Below are 21,211 nucleotides of genomic sequence, written 5' to 3'. Positions count from 1 at the left end.
CATGGCAAATGAGATGTAATGTTGAAAAATATAAAGTAATGCCCTTGGGGACTAAAAATATAAATTAAAGTTACTCACTAGGGAGAGAATCTCTGGGGGAATCCAGGATGGAGAAGATAGACTAATAGAAGATAGACTGAGCAATAGCATGCAATGTCAAGCTGCAGCAAGCAAAGCAAGCAGACTATTAGTATGCATTGAAAATAGAATTTACTGTAGCACTGCCCCCTTGGGAGCTGCTAAGAATGGATTCCCCTGGGTTACCCATAGCAACAGTCCGTGAAATCTTAGTACTTTAACACTTGGCTCAGTCAATGAACAGTCCAGGGGAGTTGGTTTTTTGTATTTTATTTGGAACTGGGATGGGAGAAGGGAATGAGTGGGATATTCCAACTTAGCAACTATGCACAATCTTGAGGACCTCTAACTGAGGTATGTGTGGCAAGGCCGCTGCTTCACTTTGCCACTGAGGTGAAGATTAAAAGGTGAACAACACTTTAGGTTTCTCTTCAGGGTCTAACTTGGCACCCCCTTTCTTACTCGCTGTGTATGCTGGCTTCTGTCCACTGACTCTCCCTGAAGTGGTCACCTTCCTGGGCAGACCCCTGGCAAGCTCCCTGGTACTCACGGACACTAGTTTTCCTCAGGTCGCTCTGCCACTTGCTCCACCGTCAGTATCCTGGACTTCCTGGCTCAGCACCCCACTTCTGGTCCACTAGGCCGACTGCCTGTGACCACTTTCCCCTCTGACAGGAGGAGAGACAGCCATCACCCTCCTCCTAGGACCTGGCTTCCTGCCCAAAGACACCCTGCCTCATGTGCTCTTGCCTTTTATTTCCAATCCCATGATGATCCTCTTCAGGTGCCAACCCACTGGGACGGTTACAAAAGCCTGTGTATCATATGCCAGATTTCCTCCACTGTCCAACAGCCCTCCCTATTGGATACAGTGGGGACACTCCCTCAGACCAGATGAATACACACTGAGCACAATGAGCAGGCCTAACTAGAAATCCTGCTCCCTGATAAGCAGAAGAGAAAACAAATGCTTTTACCTAGCACCTGACTAGGATAACAACGATAAACGATAAAACGATAATCCTGCCACTGTATAAAATTCTGGTTCAACCACATCTGGAATATTTCATCCAGTTCTGGTCACCAATCATCAGGAAGATGTGCTGGAGAGAGTCCAGAGAAGGAAAACAAAATGAATAAGGGGTCTGAAGAACCTCAGTTACGAGGGAACCACTACAAGCACTAAACGTATTCTCCCTGGAGAAGAGACGCTTGGGAGGAGATGTGATAGCAATTTACAAGTACCTCAAAGGTGATCCCAGTGTAGCAAGAAAACGATTCAGTCTCAGGGAGTATAAGAAGACACGGGCATTACAATAAAATTGTAGGAGAAGCCTTAAGCTTCGTAGGGGGTATTTAATTGTCAGGGCGGTAAGGATGTGGAACTCCCCCCCCCCCCCACAATTGACAGTGTCAGAGGGAAGAATTGATAGTTTTTAAAGACTCTTGGACATGCATCTTAGTGAACAAAATATACAGGGATATGAGAAATGATTATTAATATGAACACACACAGGTTGAACTGGATGGACTAGAGTTTTTATTTAACTTTACCAACTATGTAACTATATAACCTTTTCTTTACCCTATGCTGCGCCATGCAGCCACCAGAAATGATGAGAACTACACAACATTTTAGGGCATGGATGAGCATGTGACTTACTACTCTTCTTCCATGTGACACGGTTGGTGCCCTGCCACATGAGGGTAGGGATTCGATTCAAAGCCCCGTGTATGCTCTGAAAGGCAGGGCCGGTGCTTCCACTAGGCCTAGGGGCGCAGCCATGAGTTGGCACTCTCTGTCCATCATGAATGATCCTTGTGAGCTGAGGGAAGGGAGCGGCAGTGGGGGAGGAAGAATGGACAGAGGAAGATGCCAGGTGTCTGGGGCAGTGGCTGAACTACCAGGCTCTGGCTTTCCACCACTGTTGGGGGGGGGGGGGGGAGCAAGAGGCAGGAAGGGAGCCCACAGGAGTGCTGCCTGCATGATGATCCTCTTTGGCTGGAGCTGAATGGTGTAAACCCTGGGCAGGAAGTGACTCTCTGCACTGAGCTGGTGGGGAGCCGTTCATTTCTCTGGGTCGGTATTACGCAGGGAGCGGAGGAGAGCTGAACCTGACCCCAAGCTTGGCACTGGAGGGTGGCACCTTTACTGGAGCAGAAACGACGAGGCACCGGAATGGTCTGAGGAGGTTTGGGATTAGGGACGTGCGGAGTTCTCGGACTGCTGCTTCTACCTTCACCAGGAGCCGGTTGGAGCTGTGGTGAGCACTGTGGTCCAGAAGAGGAGCATCCTAGAAGAAGGAATCAGCAGGATCACGGTGAAGGAGGGCAGAGTGCGGGCCACTCTCTTCATACCGCCCAGTGAGTGCAGGGGATCAGGGTCCCTGGGTGTGACATGGAGGTTCCCTGGTGTGAAAGGGAATCAGGGTCACCACGTGTGCCATGAGGGATAGGGGTCACTGGGTGTAACAGGGTTTCGGGGTCACCAGGTGTGCAATGATGAATTGGGATCCCTGGGTGCCATGGGGGACTGAGGTCCCCAGGTGTGACATGGAGGAACATCAAGGTCCCCAGGTGTGACATGGAAAAACATCAGGGTCTCTGGGTAGGACATGGAGGAACATCAGGTGCCCCTGGTGTGACATTGAGGATCCTCGGGGGCCCTTGGTGTAGCATAGAGGGACATTAGGGTCCCCAGGTGTGACATGGAGGAATATGGGGGTCACTGGGTATGATAGCATAACATAGAGGAGCCATCAGATCAGGGTCACTGGGTATGACATAGAGGAGTTTTTAACCCCTTCCCTTTTTATTTTTTTTTGGGGGGGGGGGGGGGGGCACAAGTAGTTGGTCTTGCCTAGGGTGTAAAATAGTCTTGCACCGGCCCTGCTGACAGGTTGGTTTAGAGCTTACACAAAACTTTCTTTCCCCAGTTCTGGGGACTAAATGGAAAGTACGAGAGCAAGGAGAGCTGAGTATAAGTTTCTGGAGAAGATTGGAATTATGTATTTTAATTTGTTCAGTAAGAGCAGCAGAAAAGGTCAATTTAAAAAAAAATGAGAACCAAATATCCCGACTGGGTGTAACCATTTCCTTTTTTATTTTTTATTTATTTTTAATCAAAAACTAAAAATAAGGTTTAATTTTAATTATACTCTAAAAGGGTTACACAAGGTCCAAAAACATCAGTCTGGCTTCCCCAGTTTAGCAAAATCCTCTATGTTCTTGTTTTTTTTATCACATTTGGACACAATACTACTCAGCTCATCCAATTAATTGTCTTTGGCTTCCAATATAAATATCCGAGGATAGTGCAGACTTTGTAGTTTGGAACCGATGAAGAAACATATTGGCATGTTCCTAGCCTTTATCCCACTCCAAATTCCCATTATCATATTTTTTTTTTTTCATTTTTTTTTTAAAGGCAATAGGGCTTTCAGATTAAATAACAGAACACTAAATACTTACAGTAATGTGGGGAACAAAGACATTAAGATACAAGCAGTCTTCACTAACAGAGGAGTACTGGGCCTTCCCATCTCCCGGCTGTAGGCAGCTTGACCTGAAACAACAGCAGAGATGTATAGTAACTAAGTAGAACTACTTCACTACTGTACTTAAAGCGGAGTTCCACCCTGGATTTTTTTTTTTTTTTTTTAATACCCCCGGGACAGTCAGGGCTAGTGCATTCCACAATGGCTAGCCTCTGATCTGTCCCGGGTTGCACTTACCTGCAAGACGAAATACTTACCTTGCAAACGTCTTGTCCAGCGCTGCCATCTCAGATGTGGGCAGCTTGAAGCCAGCGCGTCCTCTTCGGCGTCTTCTTCCGCCTTCTGTGGTCCCACGATGCTCTGCGCCGGCCCCGACGTCACTTCCGGGTCGCGCGCGTCACCCCTCCACAGCTTCTGGGCATGCCCAGAAGCTGTTTAGAAGGGGATGACGCGCGCGACCCGGAACTGACGTCGGGGCCGGTGCAGGCGCAATGATTCCTGGGAGCTATGACGTTCAGCTCCCAGGAATCATTGCAGAGCCAGGAAGTGACGACGGGCCGCGGCCGAGGAAGGAGGAAGAAGGAAGTAAGGTAAGTATATTTTCTTCGCTACGAGGTAAGTAAAAAAAAAAAAAATATGCGATTATCCATTTCTTTTTCAGGTGACCCGGAGCGAGAAGATGGAGGTAAGTATAAAAATAGGGTGGAACTCCACTTTAAGTACTGAAAGGCGGTATCTGTACTTTCCTGGAGTAGAATTTTTTTCTCCTACTTCCACTTTTACTTCACTACATTTTTTCGATGATTTCAATACTTCTACTCCGATATTTTTTTTTTTTGTGCTGCATAGTTAATTGTTACAATTATAAAAATTACCACTGCCAGAACAGTAGATGGCAGGTTTCATGAAACTCAAAATATGTGTATTATCAGTGCATACGAAAATAAATGTATAAATAAAAGCTGCATTTTAAATAATAAAAAACAATATGATGTTCAAACTTTTGACTTCTTTCTTTAATAACTAAATAGCACAGTACTTGTACTTTTACTTTCAGTACTTGAGTAGCAAAATTTAAAAAAAAAACTACTTGCAAGACGTAAGTCACTTTTTGATCGAGCGCTTGTACTTTTACTCAAGTATGGGTTTCGAGTACTTTATACAACTCTGAACAACAGTGATGGTACAACTTACATAATGCACAGGAGATATACACTATATCTGTTCTTAGTCCTGTACAATAACATAGTGTATGCATGGAGGTTCTTGGGTTGGGGGTGAAAAAAAAAGTACCTAAAAATTGAAAATCTTCCATAAGCTCATCCCTCACAATTATTACCTTTTGAATGACTTGACCCTAGGTTTTAGATTGTAGGCTCTCACTGACAGGTCCCTCAGATCTCTACTGTATTTATTTGTATTGTAATTGTACTGTCTTCCTTTATTTTGCAATCTCTTATTTTTGGCCCATGTGATAGATTGAGACATGTTGCTTTTCTAAGAAGGCTTTACTGTGCTAAGCACTGATTCAGCTTGAGGGATTTAAAATTCCTCTTTTACATTCTCTCTATAACCTGTATGCTTATAATGTCTTGCTGGGTCCCAAGTCCTACTCCATAGAGGCTATGGTTTCCATACACTGCATGGCAAAAAAGCCTGAAACATCTATATGCAGTTGGCCGAGGGGCCTGCCAAGGCTTTGCACTTTGACACTTACCTGCACTTCTCCACTTCCCTTTCCCCACCCTTTGTGTCGTGTGTTCACGTTTGTCCTTTTTTGGTTGTCACTGCACGATTAGTACGGCGTAGGTCCTTGGGCCTGCCCTGAAAGTCTTGGGAGGGGGTGGATATGGCCTTCTGGCTTAGTTCACCCTCTCTCATGGGGTCTCCCTTCGGGGGAGCCCCACCTAGTACTTGGGGTGGGCTGTTTCGGCAGTCCTCCCAGAGAACGGGTCTGCCTGGTTTTGGCCAGGCAGGACCAAGTGAGTACCTCAGTCCCTGTCAGGAGCTTTGCGCCCTGGGGGATCAGGGTTAGGGCCCTTCCTTTTCGGAGGAGGGCCATGTGTACGCCCTGTGCACTTTTTGTGTGTCTCACGTTTGTGTGTGTGCACTTTTTTATGCACCGGGTGTTAGTTTGAGTGTGTTTCACACACCACGGGCTTTAAAAAAAAAAAAAAAATCTATATGCAGTTGGGGGGTGGGCCGGGCCCGGGCCCTCATGGGCCTTTTGGTCGAGACCAGGGCAATTTTTGTTACCAGGCCACAAGGCCTAGCCATTGTCTTGCACATTGGTGTTTTATCTATTTTTTCAATGTGATAAGGTAGGTACTATGGGAGAGATGCTTTCCACCCGGGTTGAATCTGGCAGACTTGTCCCACTTGTAGGCAGAATCTCCAATGGCTTTCTGGTAGGAATGGGGCTGCTCATCTGGTTAGGGACTGGGAAGGCAGAGAACCACTGTGTCAGTGCCCCCTGAGAGTGGTAACCCAAGGGTGATCTTAGTTTCACTATGGGTTTGAGACCCTACTGTGAGCACCAGCATTAGGATACAATACCACAGCTTTTTTTATGCACTATGCCTCATGGGCCTTTTGGTCGACACCAGGGTAATTTTTTTTTACCAGGCCACAAGGCCTAGCCATTGTCTTGCACAATGGTGCTTTATCTATTTTTTCTTCACTGTATGTCACTGCACCTTTTTTGTGATTTTTTTTTTTCACTCAGGATGGTAGGTTGTGGGTCTTCGGGCCTACCGTGAAGTCTAGGGGGGTGGATCTGTGGCCCTTAGGTTCCTTTGCCTCCCCTGCCTTGAGGTTCTCTCTTCGGGTGAGCCCTCCTAGTACTTGGTGGTCACCTTCGGCTCATTACGAGAAGAGAGAGGGGCCTGCCGGGGCTTTTGGCTAAGTGGACCAGAGATGCTTTACCCTTGTCAGGAGCCTCATTCCCCAGAAGGTCAGGATAGGGTTCTTCTTTTTCAGGGGGGACCATATGACACACCCTAGTACACTTGTTTTTGTGTGTTCATATGCAATTCTATGATTCACTTGGTGTCTGTTTTTGTGTACCATTGCTTAGAAAATAAATTGATATGCAGTTTGGAATAAATGGCTCTATAACCTTGGGCTATTTTTGCATTATTCATCACCAGCAGTTCTGAATATGAATCTAGCTGATGGGAGGACAAGCAATGATTTGTATGGCTCGGCCCACTGTCTCTTGTAATGGAATGAGAATACCTTCTGTTCTAAGAAAGCTTTACTGTTATAGTAAAATAAGAAATTGTTTTATCCAAAGTACACAACAGAAATATAATTCATTTTTTACCTGACAAAAGAGCCATTCCATGTGCCCGTCCAGGTGTACGGTTGCGGAGGTCGAAAACGGTTCTCCCCAGTAGGTGGCGCAGCATAAGGGACACCAAGGAATTGGTTCACGGTCCTAACATCTGAACCAATAAGAACAGCTTGAGATTTGCCCTCAATAATACCCTGAGGAATGGCTACCGATGTCAGGGGATGGGCGGTGGCTAAATTAGAAAAAGAAAGACATTTTATTTAATTCAAAATAAATTTTGAAGGAGCAGGATGGAAAATGTTTCTTGAACAAACAAATTTCTAACAGTCCAACAGTCCATTCACTGCAAAAGCAAATGTTTTTTTTTTTTTTTTAAAGTTGCTAGCGTGTGGCCAGTTTATGCATTTATTTTATTCTGCCAGTGGTTCAGCCTTTAACCACTTCTGGACCAGAAGATTTCCCCCCTTAATGACCACGCCATTTTTTGCGATTCAGCACTGCGTTACTTTACCGACAATTGCGCAGTCGTGCGACACTGTACCCAAATAAAATTGATGTTTTTTTTTCCCCCACAAACAGAGCTTTCTTTTGGTGGTATTTGATCACCTCTGCCATTTTTATTTTTTGCGCTATAAGCAAAAAAAGAGCGACAAATCTGAAAAAAAAAAAAACAAACAATATTTTTCCACTTTCTGCTATATAACATTCCCAATAAAAAAAAAATTTAAAAATCTGATTTTTTCATCATTTTAGGCCAATTTGTATCCTGCTACATATTTTTGGTAAAAAAAAAAAATCCCATTAAGTGTATGTTAAATGGTTTGCGCAAAAGTTATCACATCTACTAACCACGGGAAAAATGTATGTTATTTTTATTTATTTATTTTCTTTTTACTAGTAATGGCGGCGATCAGTGATTTTCAGCGGGACTGCGACATTGCGGTGGACAGATCGGACCCCTAACTGACATTTTTACACTTTTGAGGGACCAGTGACATTACTACAGTAATCAGTGCTAAAAAAAATATATATTACTGTAATAATGACACTGGCAGGGAAGGGGTTAACCCAGGGGCGATTACAGGGTTAAATGTGAGCCTAGGGGGTGTTTTCTAACTGTGGGGGGTGATGGGCTTGTGAAATCAATACAGAGACCTGTGTTTCTAAATAGGAGGATCACAGGAGTTCTGCAATGATTCCTAAGAGAACAACGGTCTGCTGTGTTTGCAACAGCAGACGGCAGTTCTCTCTTCACAGCGAGCGATCGCGGGTGCCCGGTGGCAATCGCGGCCACCAGGCCCATGGATCGGCTTTCCGGCTGGTAAGCGGGCGCGTGCGCCCCCAGGATTGCTCCCGCGAACCGCCGTACAGGTACGGCGAATCGCAGCGACCTGCCTACGGCCGGTTGGCAAGTGGTTAAATGGTTTTCAACCAAACCAGTCCTACTATGTGCATGATCGATTGTAAGCTTCTTTATGTTTAAAGTGGTTGTAAACCTCTGAAATAAAAACTGAACAAAGAAAATCCCCCTACAGCGTGTGCTTCCTTCAATCTAAAGCACTTAGTATGCAGCTTGTCAGCTCTCTCTTCATGAGTCACTTCTGACAGTTAGAATCCTAAAAAGGATGCCCCCCCCCCCCCCCACTCAGGTCCTAGATTACACTCAGCTCTCTGCGCTATGATGGATGGTGTGTGATGTCAGATCCTTGCCCCTTGCCTTCTTGAACTCTGAAACGCTGTGTAAAATGTGTACTTTAGGAGGCTGTAGAGGAGAGGAGGCGTGTCCTAGGACACAACGCGACCCGATCTCAGTAAAGAGCCGAAGACGGTGCTCTTTACCCATGTGATCGTCTGTGTTCAATCCCATGGGTGTGGCAAGGAGAGCCGATTTGCGGCATCTCCTCGAAAGGATGACCAGTACAGATAATCAGTGCATTGAATACAGTAAAGCTCCAGCAGTGCCCATCAGTGACATCAATTAGTGCCCATCAGTGACACCAATCTCTGCCTATCAGTGACACCAATCTGTGCCCATCAGTGACACCAATCTGTGCCCATCAGTGACACCAATCTGTGCCCATCAGTGACACCAATCTGTGCCCATCAGTGACACCAATCTGTGCCCATCAGTGACACCAATCAGGGACCATCAGTGACACCAATCTTTGCCCATCAGTGACACCAATCTGTGCCAGTCAGTGACACCAATCAGGGCTGAATGATTCAATGTTCTCAGTAAGGCACTAAAACAATTTTAAACACTAACATGTGGGTGGGGCCTATTCACCCTGCACATGGGGGTGCCTTTTGCGTGGAGCATGCTTATCAATGCCCAGGAATAGGAGGAGGCTGTGGTCATGTGAAAAATCTAACAGTAAGGCAGTTCCCCCGATTTTCTCTTACAAAGTGCTGTCTCGCATCACCACACACTTTAAGTTATCTGTTGGCATTAGAAGGACGTGCTGAGCCTGTGCCCACTCCACCAATCCAGCGTATCTCACTTACCTCACTCCCAGTAATATAATGGGGTCCCGCCGTGCACCTAGCATGGACCTAATGCATGCTCTCACTTACCTCTGTCCTTCCCATACCCCATGACCAGGCCAAAGCTCTCGGTAACGCGAGTTTGGATCTGATTGCTAATGTTTACCGACCCCTAGGGGAGCCAGATAATGAACCCCCCCCCCACTACCAGAGGACCGGTCACCTTACCAGGTACCACGCCTAATGACTGGTTGCTTGTTCATTCACTTGGTTACCCATAGCAGCTGCACTCCTCTTCCTGCCTTGCCAAGTTAACCCTTTTATAAAGAAGTTACTTCATACCCCATAGTGCTTTACAGACCCTGGTTCTTTACCCACTTGCCGACCAGCCGCCGTAGTTATACTGCGGCAGGTCGGCTCTGTTACGCGAAACGGCATACATGTACACCGCTTTGTGTAGCAGTTAGTGTGGGTGCGTGCATGCGCCGATTGGCAAGAGAGAGCCAATCAGCGGGTCCAGCGACCGTGATGTCCGTCGGGCACCCGCAATCGCTTACCATGGAGACAGAACGCTGGTCTGTCAATGTAAACACGGCAGACCGATGTTCTGTTAAAGATGAACACAGGGATCCTGTGTTCCTCCTATTTAGGAACACAGGTCTCTGTGTTCATCCAGTAAGCCCAACCCCCACACAGTTAGAAAGCACCCCCTAGGCACACATTTAACTCTTTGATCGTCCCTGGTTTTAACCACTTCCCTGCCAGTGTCATTAGTACAGTAACAGTGCTTTTTTTTAGCACTGATTACTGTAGTAATGTCACTGGTCCCCCCAAAAGTGTCATAAATGTCAGTTAGGTGTCCGATCTGTCCGCCGCAATGTTGCAATCCCACTAGAAATTGCAGATTGCCGCCATTACTAGTAAAAAAATAAAATAAATAAAAATGACATAAATCTTTCCCCTAGTTTGTAAACGCAATCACTTTTGCGCAAAACAATCAAAATACGCTTATTGGGATTTTTTCACCAAAAATATGTAGCAGAATACAAATTGGCCTAAAATGATGAAAAATGTTTTTTTTTATTTTTATTTTTTTATTTATTTTTATTTCTTTATTTATTTTTTATTTTTTTATTGGGAATGTTATATAGCAGAATGTGAAATATATTGTTTTTTTTTTTTTTTTTTGCAGAATTGTCACTCTTTTTTTGTTTATAGCGCAAAAAATAAAAATTGCACAGGTGATCAAATACCCCCAAAAGAAAGCTCTATTTGTGGGGGGAAAAAAGGACATCAATTCTATTTGGGTACAGCATCACATGACCGCGCAATTGTCTGTTAAAATAACGCAGTGCCAAATCACAAAAAATGGCCTGGTCACTAAGGGGACAGGTCCTTAAGTGGTTAAATAGGACAGAACCAACATGCACCCATTTGAATAACTTCAAACCAGGCTCAGGGCAGTTAGGCTCCATGCACACAAGCATTTATTTAAGCTCCTAAAAGCTGTTATTAGCATTATTTTTCTGCTCCTAGAAGCTAAATAGTGTTATCCTATGTGTCCATACACACTACTTTAGGCTATTACCCTTTTTTGAGCTTCAGCGTCTAGGTGCAGATAAAAGATTGTTTTGTAGAGTTTCTTGGAGCGTTTTTTCCAGCAGAAAAAAAAGCTGAATAACTGCTTCTAAATGCTACCAGCTTTTTTTTTTTAGCTTTAAAAAGCTAATAAAATGCTAATGCTCCTAAAAGCTTCTAGAAGCTACTAAAATGCTACTAGAAGCTGGCACAAAAATGCTATTATCAGCATTTTTCCTCCAGCATTTTATTCTAGCTTTTTTTGAGCTTATGAAAAACCCTAGTGTGCATGGAGCCTTTATTTAACCTTACTGAACAAGTGTGGCATAACAGTTCAATATGAACAACATCTTTCCCCTGACCCTAACTATAGTAGAGTGGTTGCCCAGGCATACCTTTGTGAGGTGAGAGTCCATTATAGCATTGTCCATGGCTTGGATGTCTCTGAAAGTCCCGGTGTCTACAGTGGGCTGCAAGGTGCCCCAGTACCACAAGCAGAACTTACCAATTTGGCGGCGACCTTAGCCTACCCCCTTTTTATATCACAGGTGGACTGGCTAGGATCAAAAAGCCTGGGAACTGAGCTTGCAACAGTTAACCCTTTCCCCCAGCCTGGGCCAGCCGCTAACTCACTAATAGCAATACATTTCAACATGCCTATAAACTAAGTAAAATAAACATATTGTGGCACAGTGAGTCAATGCAACTGTGTAATAAGGAAGTCTGGGCCAGGTTTTGGAGAAATCGGGCCCACTAATGGCACAGGTGTGTGCTGTTCCTTTAGGAGAGACAGGATTAGAGGTCAGGCCCCTAACCTCCCAAAGGGGTCAGTGATTGTAAGGGAAATGAGAGTGCATGTCTGCACCAGGCTGTCCAGGACAGGCCAAGAAGCCGAATGGCAGATGCTCACCCAGGGGTCAGAGGTGCCCCAAGCCAGGGCCATCTTACTGAATGGGCATGCTGGGCAGTTGCTTGGGGGCCCCACTTGCCCGGGGGGCCCCACCTGCCACGCGACCCAGCCAAGCATTAGTCCCAATTCCCGTGTGCATCCCACCGCCGAGCTTAGCAGGTGGCAAGCGCCTTTTTGCCCTGCCCTGCTGTCAGGCCACTTGGGCCGTGGAGGGGGAACCCATAACTGCAGGAATGCCTGTCTGCCTCCACGGGAACAGGCGCACACAGGACAGTCAAGTCCAACTCTGGTTGGTGTGTGTGTTCACTGGGTGATTGTGTAGGCAGGGCCCCAGTGCACTGCTTTGCCCAGGGCCCTTTAATGCTCTTAAGATGGCACTGCCCCAAGCCAGAGGCCCGAGCCTGAGAGAGAGTCCATGAGGGACAGAACACCTAGGAAGCTGCAAGGAAAGACGCTGAGCTGAGGAGCAGCATCTGAGCATAAACACTGGGATGTGTTTGATGGTCCGATGGGCCAAAAGGTGATGATGGTCAGGAGGACCTAGAGGTACTAATTGGAGCAGTAAAGCTGCAAAGAGAGCCAGGAGGTTGAATTTTATGATTATGTGTATTGATGGTGAGAGCCCCCTGCATAGGAAGACATACCTGTAGGAACATTTTGCTTTTCCTTTAAAAAAAAGTGGGCAGGAAGCTCTGGAAATACTTCTGTCGTGGAGTAAACTCACTGTTTTGGCTCCACCACTGAGCTAGAGAACCACAACTTGCAACAATATCAATTTGGAATGCCTCCACGTTTCAGGGTTTAAGTAGCTTTTATCACCCGAAAGAAGACACACCTACTAATCAGCCTTTTTTACTTTCATTACCAGTGGCGGCCCGTCCATTGGGGGCGCAGGGGCGCCGCCCCCCCATCCATGCGTCCGGCCCCCTTATCTACATCCAGGGAGCCGGACACATAGATTCCAATAGGGTTTTTTTTTTTTTTAAGCACGCGATTAGAGCCAGAGGATCTAATAGGCTCCAAAAAGGGTGGGCTTGGGGCACAGAGCACTGCGCCCTGAGCCCACCCAGTTGTGTGACAATAGCGAAGGAATGTTCGCTATCGCCACACGGATTCTCCTCCTGGCCAACCAGGAAGTAGGTCCTGACCCGTTTCCCGATTGCCTAAAAGGAGAAGTCATGCTATTTGCCAAGGAGGAGGAGGAGGAGGGAGGAGACGAAGGGGAAGCAGACGGAGGGGACTGAGGGGGAAGCCGCCGCTGCCTGCCCGCCCAGGGTGCGCACCAGCCGCCACTGTTCATTACTAGAAGTTTTGAGTTCATCTACAGAACCGGAGTTAATACCAAGGGCAAAAAGCCTGATGATAAATAGGTAAAATGAAGTTCCTCTTTATTCCGGTCTGTAGGCCTTCAAAGCAGCCCAAACTTACCTCTCTTCCTGAAAATATAGGTTGTGGATTCTCGGACTAAAAGCTGACAGCGATGTCCTTTCAGACTGTAGTAGCAGTTTTGTGTTTCTGGATAAAATACACATTTTGTGGCAGCCTGTAGCACATTGATAGTAGTTGTTACACATGTGGGGACCTTTGCACACTCTGTGGAGAAATCACATAGGATGGCAGAGCAATTAAAATAAACTCTCTCAATTAACACAAACTATTGTACGTATTGTTCTTTTGTAGATACACTCAATACATTGATCTCTGAAGAAGGGAGTTGTAGCTCCCGAAACGCGTCAGATCCTTGTGTACTACAATCCACCACCATGGAACTCTTATACTTTATTCAGGACATTTTTGAAACCAAGTGGCCACACCAGGACACTTACCTATAATATGTGTTTGAATATTGTGCATGTTGTATACACTATGCTATTATGGCCATTGAGCTATGCTATGTGATATTTTTACATGTCATCATCATTTTGCAACACTTGTTTATACAATGTAATAAATTATATTGTTTTACATATTTATTGTGACTTTTATCCTTCTCCAGCCACTAGCACTCACCTCATATAAAGTCCCGCGGTCCAATTCTCTGTGTTTATATGTATTTTGTGATGGAGGCGTGCTTGGGTGGGAACCAGACCATTGCCCCTTGTGTATTTAAAGTTTCATATTCTGTGTACAGTCTGTTTATTAATCCTTTGTGCCCCTGTGTCTGTGTTTCATAAAAATAAGCCATTCTTTACATGTTTTCAGCGCACCACTCGCTGCTCACATGACCCGCCGCCTCTCTCCTCCTCTCCCCCTCCCCTCCCGACTGACATCAGTGAGGAATCCTCGGCCCCGCCCGCTGCAGGCAGCTGTTAGACGGGGAGAGGAGAGAGCCGACGGGTCACGTGAGCGGTGCTCGGCCCTCTGAAAACTGGTAAAGAACAGCTTATTTTTTTAAAACACATACACAGGCACACAGGTTTATTAAACAGACCAGACAGGATGGTATCAAGTGGCTTAACAACCACTTGAAAGGGAAAGTTGAGATTCCAGGGGGGGGCCATTTTCCCCCCTTGCCCCTACCTGCGGATGCCCATGTCTTCTAGGCTTTCTGTCAGTTAGACCTTTTTCTTTTCTCTCCGTTTTAACTGAGTCATTTACCACCATTTCTTTATATTTGATTTTTTTTTTTTTATACCTACTTACAGTGCCTTGCGAAAGTATTCGGCCCCCTTGAACTTTTCGACCTTTTGCCACATTTCAGGCTTCAAACATAAAGATATAAAACTGTAATTTTTGTGAAGAATCAACAACAAGTGGGACACAATCATGAAGTGCAACGAAATTTATTGGATATTTCAAACTTTTTAACAAATAAAAAACTGAAAAATTGGGCGTGCAAAATTATTTAGCCCCCTTAAGTTAATACTTTGTAGCGCCACCTTTTGCTGCGATTACAGCTGTAAGTCGCTTGGGGTATGTCTCTATCAGTTTTGCACATCGAGAGACAGAAATTTTTGCCCATTCCTCCTTGCAAAACAGCTCGAGCTCAGTGAGGTTGGATGGAGAGCGTTTGTGAACAGCAGTTTTCAGTTCTTTCCACAGATTCTCGATTGGATTCAGGTCTGGACTTTGACTTGGCCATTCTAACACCTGGATATGTTTATTTGTGAACCATTCCATTGTAGATTTTGCTTTATGTTTTGGATCATTGTCTTGTTGGAAGACAAATCTCCGTCCCAGTCTCAGGTCTTTTGCAGACTCCATCAGGTTTTCTTCCAGAATGGTCCTGTATTTGGCTCCATCCATCTTCCCATCAATTTTAACCGTCTTCCCTGTCCCTGCTGAAGAAAAGCAGGCCCAAACCATGATGCTGCCACCACCATGTTTGACAGTGGGGATGGTGTGTTCAGGGTGATGAGCTGTGTTGCTTTTACGCCAAACATAACGTTTTGAATTGTTGCCAAAAAGTTTGATTTTGGTTTCATCTGAGCAGAGCTCCTTCTTCCACATGTTTGGTGTCTCCCAGGTGGCTTGTGGCAAACGTTAAACGACACTTTTTATGGATATCTTTAAGAAATGGCTTTCTTCTTGCCACTCTTCCATAAAGGCCAGATTTGTGCAGTATACGACTGATTGTTGTCCTATGTACAGAGTCTCCCACCTCAGCTGTAGATCTCTGCAGTTCATCCAGAGTGATCATGGGCCTCTTGGCTGCATCTCTGATCAGTCTTCTCCTTGTATGAGCTGAAAGTTTAGAGGGACGGCCAGGTCTTCGTAGATTTGCAGCGGTCTGATACTCCTTCCATTTCAATATTATCGCTTGCACAGTGCTCCTTGGGATGTTTAAAGCTTGGGAAATCTTTTGGTATCCAAATCCGGCTTTAAACTTCTCCACAACAGTATCTCGGACCTGCCTGGTGTGTTCCTTGTTCTTCATGATGCTCTCTGCGCTTTAAACGGACCTCTGAGACTATCACAGTGCAGGTGCATTTATACGGAGACTTGATTACACACAGGTGGATTCTATTTATCATCATTAGTCATTTCGGTCAACATTGGATCATTCAGAGATCCTCACTGAACTTCTGGAGAGAGTTTGCTGCACTGAAAGTAAAGGGGCTGAATAATTTTGCACACCCAATTTTTCAGTTTTTTATTTGTTAACAAAGTTTGAAATATCCAATAAATTTCGTTCCACTTCATGATTGTGTCCCACTTGTTGTTGATTCTTCACAAACAATTACAGATTTATATCTTTATGTTTGAAGCCTGAAATGTGGCAAAAGGTCGAAAAGGGGGCCGAATACTTTTGCAAGTCACTGTACATTTATAGAAACCTTCTTGCATCAAACTCCTGATGAAGTGGGCAGGGATCCAGGAAACGCGTAGAGTCTTAGAATGCCAAGACATTTTGTTTGTTATAACCTATGTCAATCATGTATCTTAATTGTTTTAAACCCTCGTGCACCAGAACAATATGAATTTTTTACATTGAAAAATATATGAATCTTTTATGTCAGCTCTTTTTAAGGTGTGTCTTCATCATATTAAAATGTGTCATTTTGTACTGCCATGAATATAAAATGTGTATGGCTATGAATGAGGAATGTTCAAATATGAATTTTTAATACATTTGGAACTATTTGTACCTTATATATCATATATTATTATTATTATGTTTGAGTGGCCTGCCTCATTTAAAGTCCCATGACCATTTTTTATTGTTTCTCTTACCAGATGTAATGGAGCATAAAATTATTAATGGTCAAATCCCTACTACAGTTTAGTTCACCTCTTTATTATCAGCCTAGTCCTGTTATTTTTAGAGCTGACGGTCGGCTCTTTCGCAAAAGAAATCTATTATATTATGTAAGGCATATACATATATATTTAGGAATGTTATATCACATTTTGGGTTTATATTCTAATAGTAATAATCTTACTTAGAATTCTTTTTCTAATAAGTGTAAGGACATATGTATCTCGTCACTAATTACCTCATTTCAGAGAAGTTTGTGTCTAAGTGTTCAGAGGTATCATAGATCTTCCTATCCTAGTCTAGATGTCTGACAGTTGTGTCACAATCCAAATAAGTAATGGCTATTCACTAGCTAGAGGTCAATAGGTCATCAGATAACAAAATGTTTTAATTATGTTAAATACAAAATCTAATGAACGGTACGATACTGCCCTCTGGAGACAAAATACCAGGTGCAGTCTTGAGATAATTCAGATATTTCCCATAAAGAAATATTATTTTGTATTAAAAATAATTATTATAAAAATGGTTTACCAGATCCCATAATTGCCAGAGAATGATGGAGATACAGATGGACATTTATGAATGTACTGGGAGTTTGGACAAATTTTTATATGTGTTTTATGATTACTCTTACATATAGAGAAATCATCATTTAATTTTATTATACCAAGTATTGGGTTAATTATCAAAAGAGGTGTGTCTCTGACCTCACCAGTTTAGGTATAGAATATCCCATCCAATAGGGATAATGTTTCATCCCTCTGGGTTTAACTTATGGTAATTTTTATAGCTCTTTGTTCTTACCATATAAAAGACCAACCCAGATGAGAGAGAGGACACATTACACTGCCCATCAGACAATACACTTACATCACACACACTATTACATTCCTCGATAGACTCATCCAGACATACTCCATTTTGTCCATCATTCATCTGAAACTTGGAGGAAACTCCTCCCTCACTGGCATCCATCTTAGGACTCTGGTAACACCATTTGAAGCTAGCGGCCATCTTAAGTGTGGTAAATATGCCTTGCTATGTTATTTGATTTTATTCAACAATTGTTTATTCTTTCCTTATATGTTTTATATTGCATATTTAAGGGTAATGAGATTACAATCCCAGCCGTATAAACCATGGTAGATTTTTCTCTAAAAAGCTAATTTTTGTTTTTATACATTTTTATTAATATCAGATTCAGTGCATTATTTGCAATTTTAAGTCTTCCGTTTTGCATGGCTTATTCTCATTTCATCTGCAGTGGAATGACTTTGAGCTATGCATTACGCAGACCATTGTAGTCTGTTTATATAGAATATTAATTTATGGCTTATACTATACCTGGGAAGAAATGGTAATCTTGCTTTCGTTTTGGTTTCACTTTCACTTTGTTTTACTTTCACTTTCATTATTGAGCTAAACATCACATTGCATTGATTATTTGAAGTTAGTAGTATTTTTTTTTGTAGAGTTATCTTTTTGTGTCACTTCTTGTTTGGTCATATATCGTGTTTGCATGTCTTGAGAATAAATATTTTTATATATATTCCACACTGTAGACTGTACTCACTAAGATTGGTATATGCTTTTAAAAAGAAATTAATCAATTAAAAATAATTCACGACATTGATTTATGGAATAGGTGAAGAATCTCCTTTCTTATAGATCTTTGCTTATTAACCATAAATACACTGCTATATTCAGAGCAGTATAAATATTCTGACATAATTAAGTACGAGCGCGAGATATTTATTATTAAATATTCTTACAGAAGCAATGACCTTAGAGCACTTCCGGTTACCCTGGATGTAGATGGCACCATTTTTTTAAATGAAAAGTATTTTATCACACCGATCTTGGTGTGATCAAATGTTTTTAAGGGTAGGGGAGGGACCTGGGGCCTTATAGACCCCAGATCTCTCCATCTGTAGCATGCCTAAGGCCCCTTTCACACTATGAGTCCGTCGGACGGAGTCAGTTTTTCTCAGCGGGAGATCGATCCGCCGATCCCCCGCTGAGCAGGAGAATGACAGCTGTTCTCCGCACAGCTGTCAGAGCCCCATACATCTCTATGGGGGAATCAGATGGAAACGGACCGTCGATCCGTTCTCATCCGATCCGCTGGACGGATGGAAAATAGGGTTTCCATCCATTCAGATTTGACGGATCGGATGTCAGCGGACATGTCTCCACTGACATCCGATGACCCATAAGGATGCATGGGGGGACCGTTCAGATCCGCCAAAAAAACGGACAGGCAGATCTGAACGGTCCGCCTGTGTGAAAGAGCCCTGCTGTCACACTGGATTTCTACATTCCTTGTGACAGCAATAAAAGTGATAAAAAAAATAAAATTAAAAATTAAAGCGACAGTGTAAAAATAAAATAATTAAATAGAATAATTAAAGGTCAAATAGAGGAGATGAAAAGACAGCAAAAATGAGACAGGTGTTCTAATCCCCCTGCACTTTATCCAAAAGTATAACAAAAAAAAAAAAAGTTTTGCCTTCAGTTACAATTTAAAGTAATTGAACTAGTGTCCCATTGGAAGATTACTTTTCTGGGGACAACCCAAAATTTGTGATTTTCTTTTACTTTCAATGATTTTGGTAAACAGGACAAATAGGTGAATCTCCTTAAGGCATGGGTTTACATATATGGGATGCGGGAACCAGCGTGATTCCAGTGCGGGTTCCTGCATCGCATTTGACTCACAGACGGTTCACAATGCCCCCTGCGAACCGCTGCTGGTGTCAATGTAAAGTTAACTACTTCTGGAGCAGAAGATTTTCCCCCCTTAATCACCAGGCCCTATTTTGCGATTCGGCACTGCGTTATTTTAACCGACAATTGCGCGATCGTGCAACGCTGTGCCCAAATAAAATTGACGTCCTTTTTTTCCCACAAATAGAGCTTTCTTTTGGTGGTATTTGATCACCTGTGCAATTTTTATTTTTTGCGCTATAAACAAAAAAAGAGCGTCAATTCTGAAAAAAAATATATATATTTTTCACTTTCTGCTATATAACATTCCCAAAAAAAAAGATTTAAAAATCAACATTTTTTAACATATTAGGCCAATTTATTTTCTGCTACATATTTTTGGTAAAAAAAAAAATAAAATCGCAATAAGAGTATTTTGATTGGTTTGCGCAAAAGTTATCGCGTCTACTAACTACGGGAAAGATTTATGTCATTTTTATTGTTTGTTTTTTTTTACTAGTAATGGCGGCGATCTGCAATTTTTAGCAAGACTGCGACACTGCGGCGGACAGATCGGACCCCTAACTGACATTTTTTACACTGTTTTTTTGGGGGGGACCAGTGACATTACTACAGTAATCCGTGCTAAAAAATATGCACTGTTACTGTATAAATGACACTGGCAGGGTAGGGGTTAACACTGTGGGTGATCAAGAGGTTAAATGTGAGCCTAGGGGAGTGATTCTAACTGTATGTGGGAGTGGCTTGTGGAATGATCATAGAGACATGCGTTCTTATATAGAAGGATCACAGGAGTTCTGTGATCATTCCAGAGAGAAGAACGATCAGCTTTGTTTAAAAGCTGCCCGTTCTTCTCTCTCTCAGCGGGGAGCGATCGCAGGTGGCAGGCGGCAATCGGAGCCGCCTTCCCAGTGCATCCCCGTTGCAGAATGGAGGCGGGAGCGCGCCACCGGTGGCATTTTGATGCAAATGCAATTCAATTTCAGCCATACAGTTTGTACGGCTGAATTTTCAGCGCACAGACATCGCATGTAATCTGCCTAACAATGCGGTGCGCATCGCACGCAATATCTGTGTTCGCACCCGTGTGAACCCAGCCTAATGGGGAAACAGACAGAAAAAAAAAACAGACAGGTGTTCTAATCCCTCTATACTCTATCCAAAACTAAAAGAAAAGTTTTGCCTTTAGTTATACTTTAACCACTTAAGCCCCGGAAGATTTTACCCCCTTCCTGACCAGGGCCTATTTTGCGATTCGGCACTGCGTGACTTTAACGGACAATTGCGCGGTCGTGCGATGCTGTACCTAAACGAATTTGATGTCCTTTTTTTCCCACAAACAGAGCTTTCTTTTGGTGGTATTTGATCACCTGTGCGATTTTTACTTTTTGCGCTATAAACAAAAAACAACATCAATTTTGCAAAAATAACAATATCTTTCACATTTTTTTATATGAAATTCCCCAAAAAAAAAGTAAAAATCAAAATTTTTTAACATTTTGGGCCAATTTTTTTTTTTACCATATGTTTTATGTGTTATCGCGTTTACTAACAAAGGGAAAGATTTTTGTCATTTTTGTTTAACGCGTAATAGCGGCGATCTGCGATTTTTTTTTTGCAGTACTGCGACATTGCAGCGGACAGATCGGACCCTTGACTGACATTTGTGACACTTTTGGGGTTACCAGTGACATTTCTACAGTAATCAGTGCTATACATATGCACTGTTACTGTAAAATTACACTGGCAGTGAAGGGGTTAACGTTTTTTGTGAGGAAGGGGTTATGTGTGTCCCTAGGGGTGTGATTCTAACTGTGATTGGCTGTGGCTTGAGGTGTAGGAACAGTGATCAACGGTCCTACATAGCAGAACCGTATGATCACTGTTCATACACAGGGAAGAATGACAGGCGGCTTGTTTACATCAGCCGCCTGCCTTTC

General features: G+C 43.4%; 1 protein-coding gene across 1 annotated transcript in view; it reads right to left on the bottom strand.

Annotated features, from left to right (window-relative positions):
- The window catches only part of TG (thyroglobulin), a gene marked incomplete at its 5' end in the record, with an annotated part of 481,401 nt that overhangs the window by 241,077 nt on the left and 219,113 nt on the right, over positions 1-21,211 (bottom strand). Inside the window, 3 exons of the mRNA XM_082259019.1 lie at positions 3,550-3,643; positions 6,901-7,102; positions 13,271-13,435. Coding sequence (XP_082115145.1) covers positions 3,550-3,643; positions 6,901-7,102; positions 13,271-13,435 — 461 coding nt within the window. The remainder of the gene's footprint in view (positions 1-3,549; positions 3,644-6,900; positions 7,103-13,270; positions 13,436-21,211) is intronic.

The sequence above is a fragment of the Pelophylax lessonae genome, assembly GCF_965119305.1.
Source record: "Pelophylax lessonae genome assembly, chromosome: 5".
Taxonomy (NCBI): Eukaryota; Metazoa; Chordata; class Amphibia; order Anura; family Ranidae; genus Pelophylax; species Pelophylax lessonae.
This window is presented reverse-complemented; position numbering and strand designations above follow the sequence as displayed.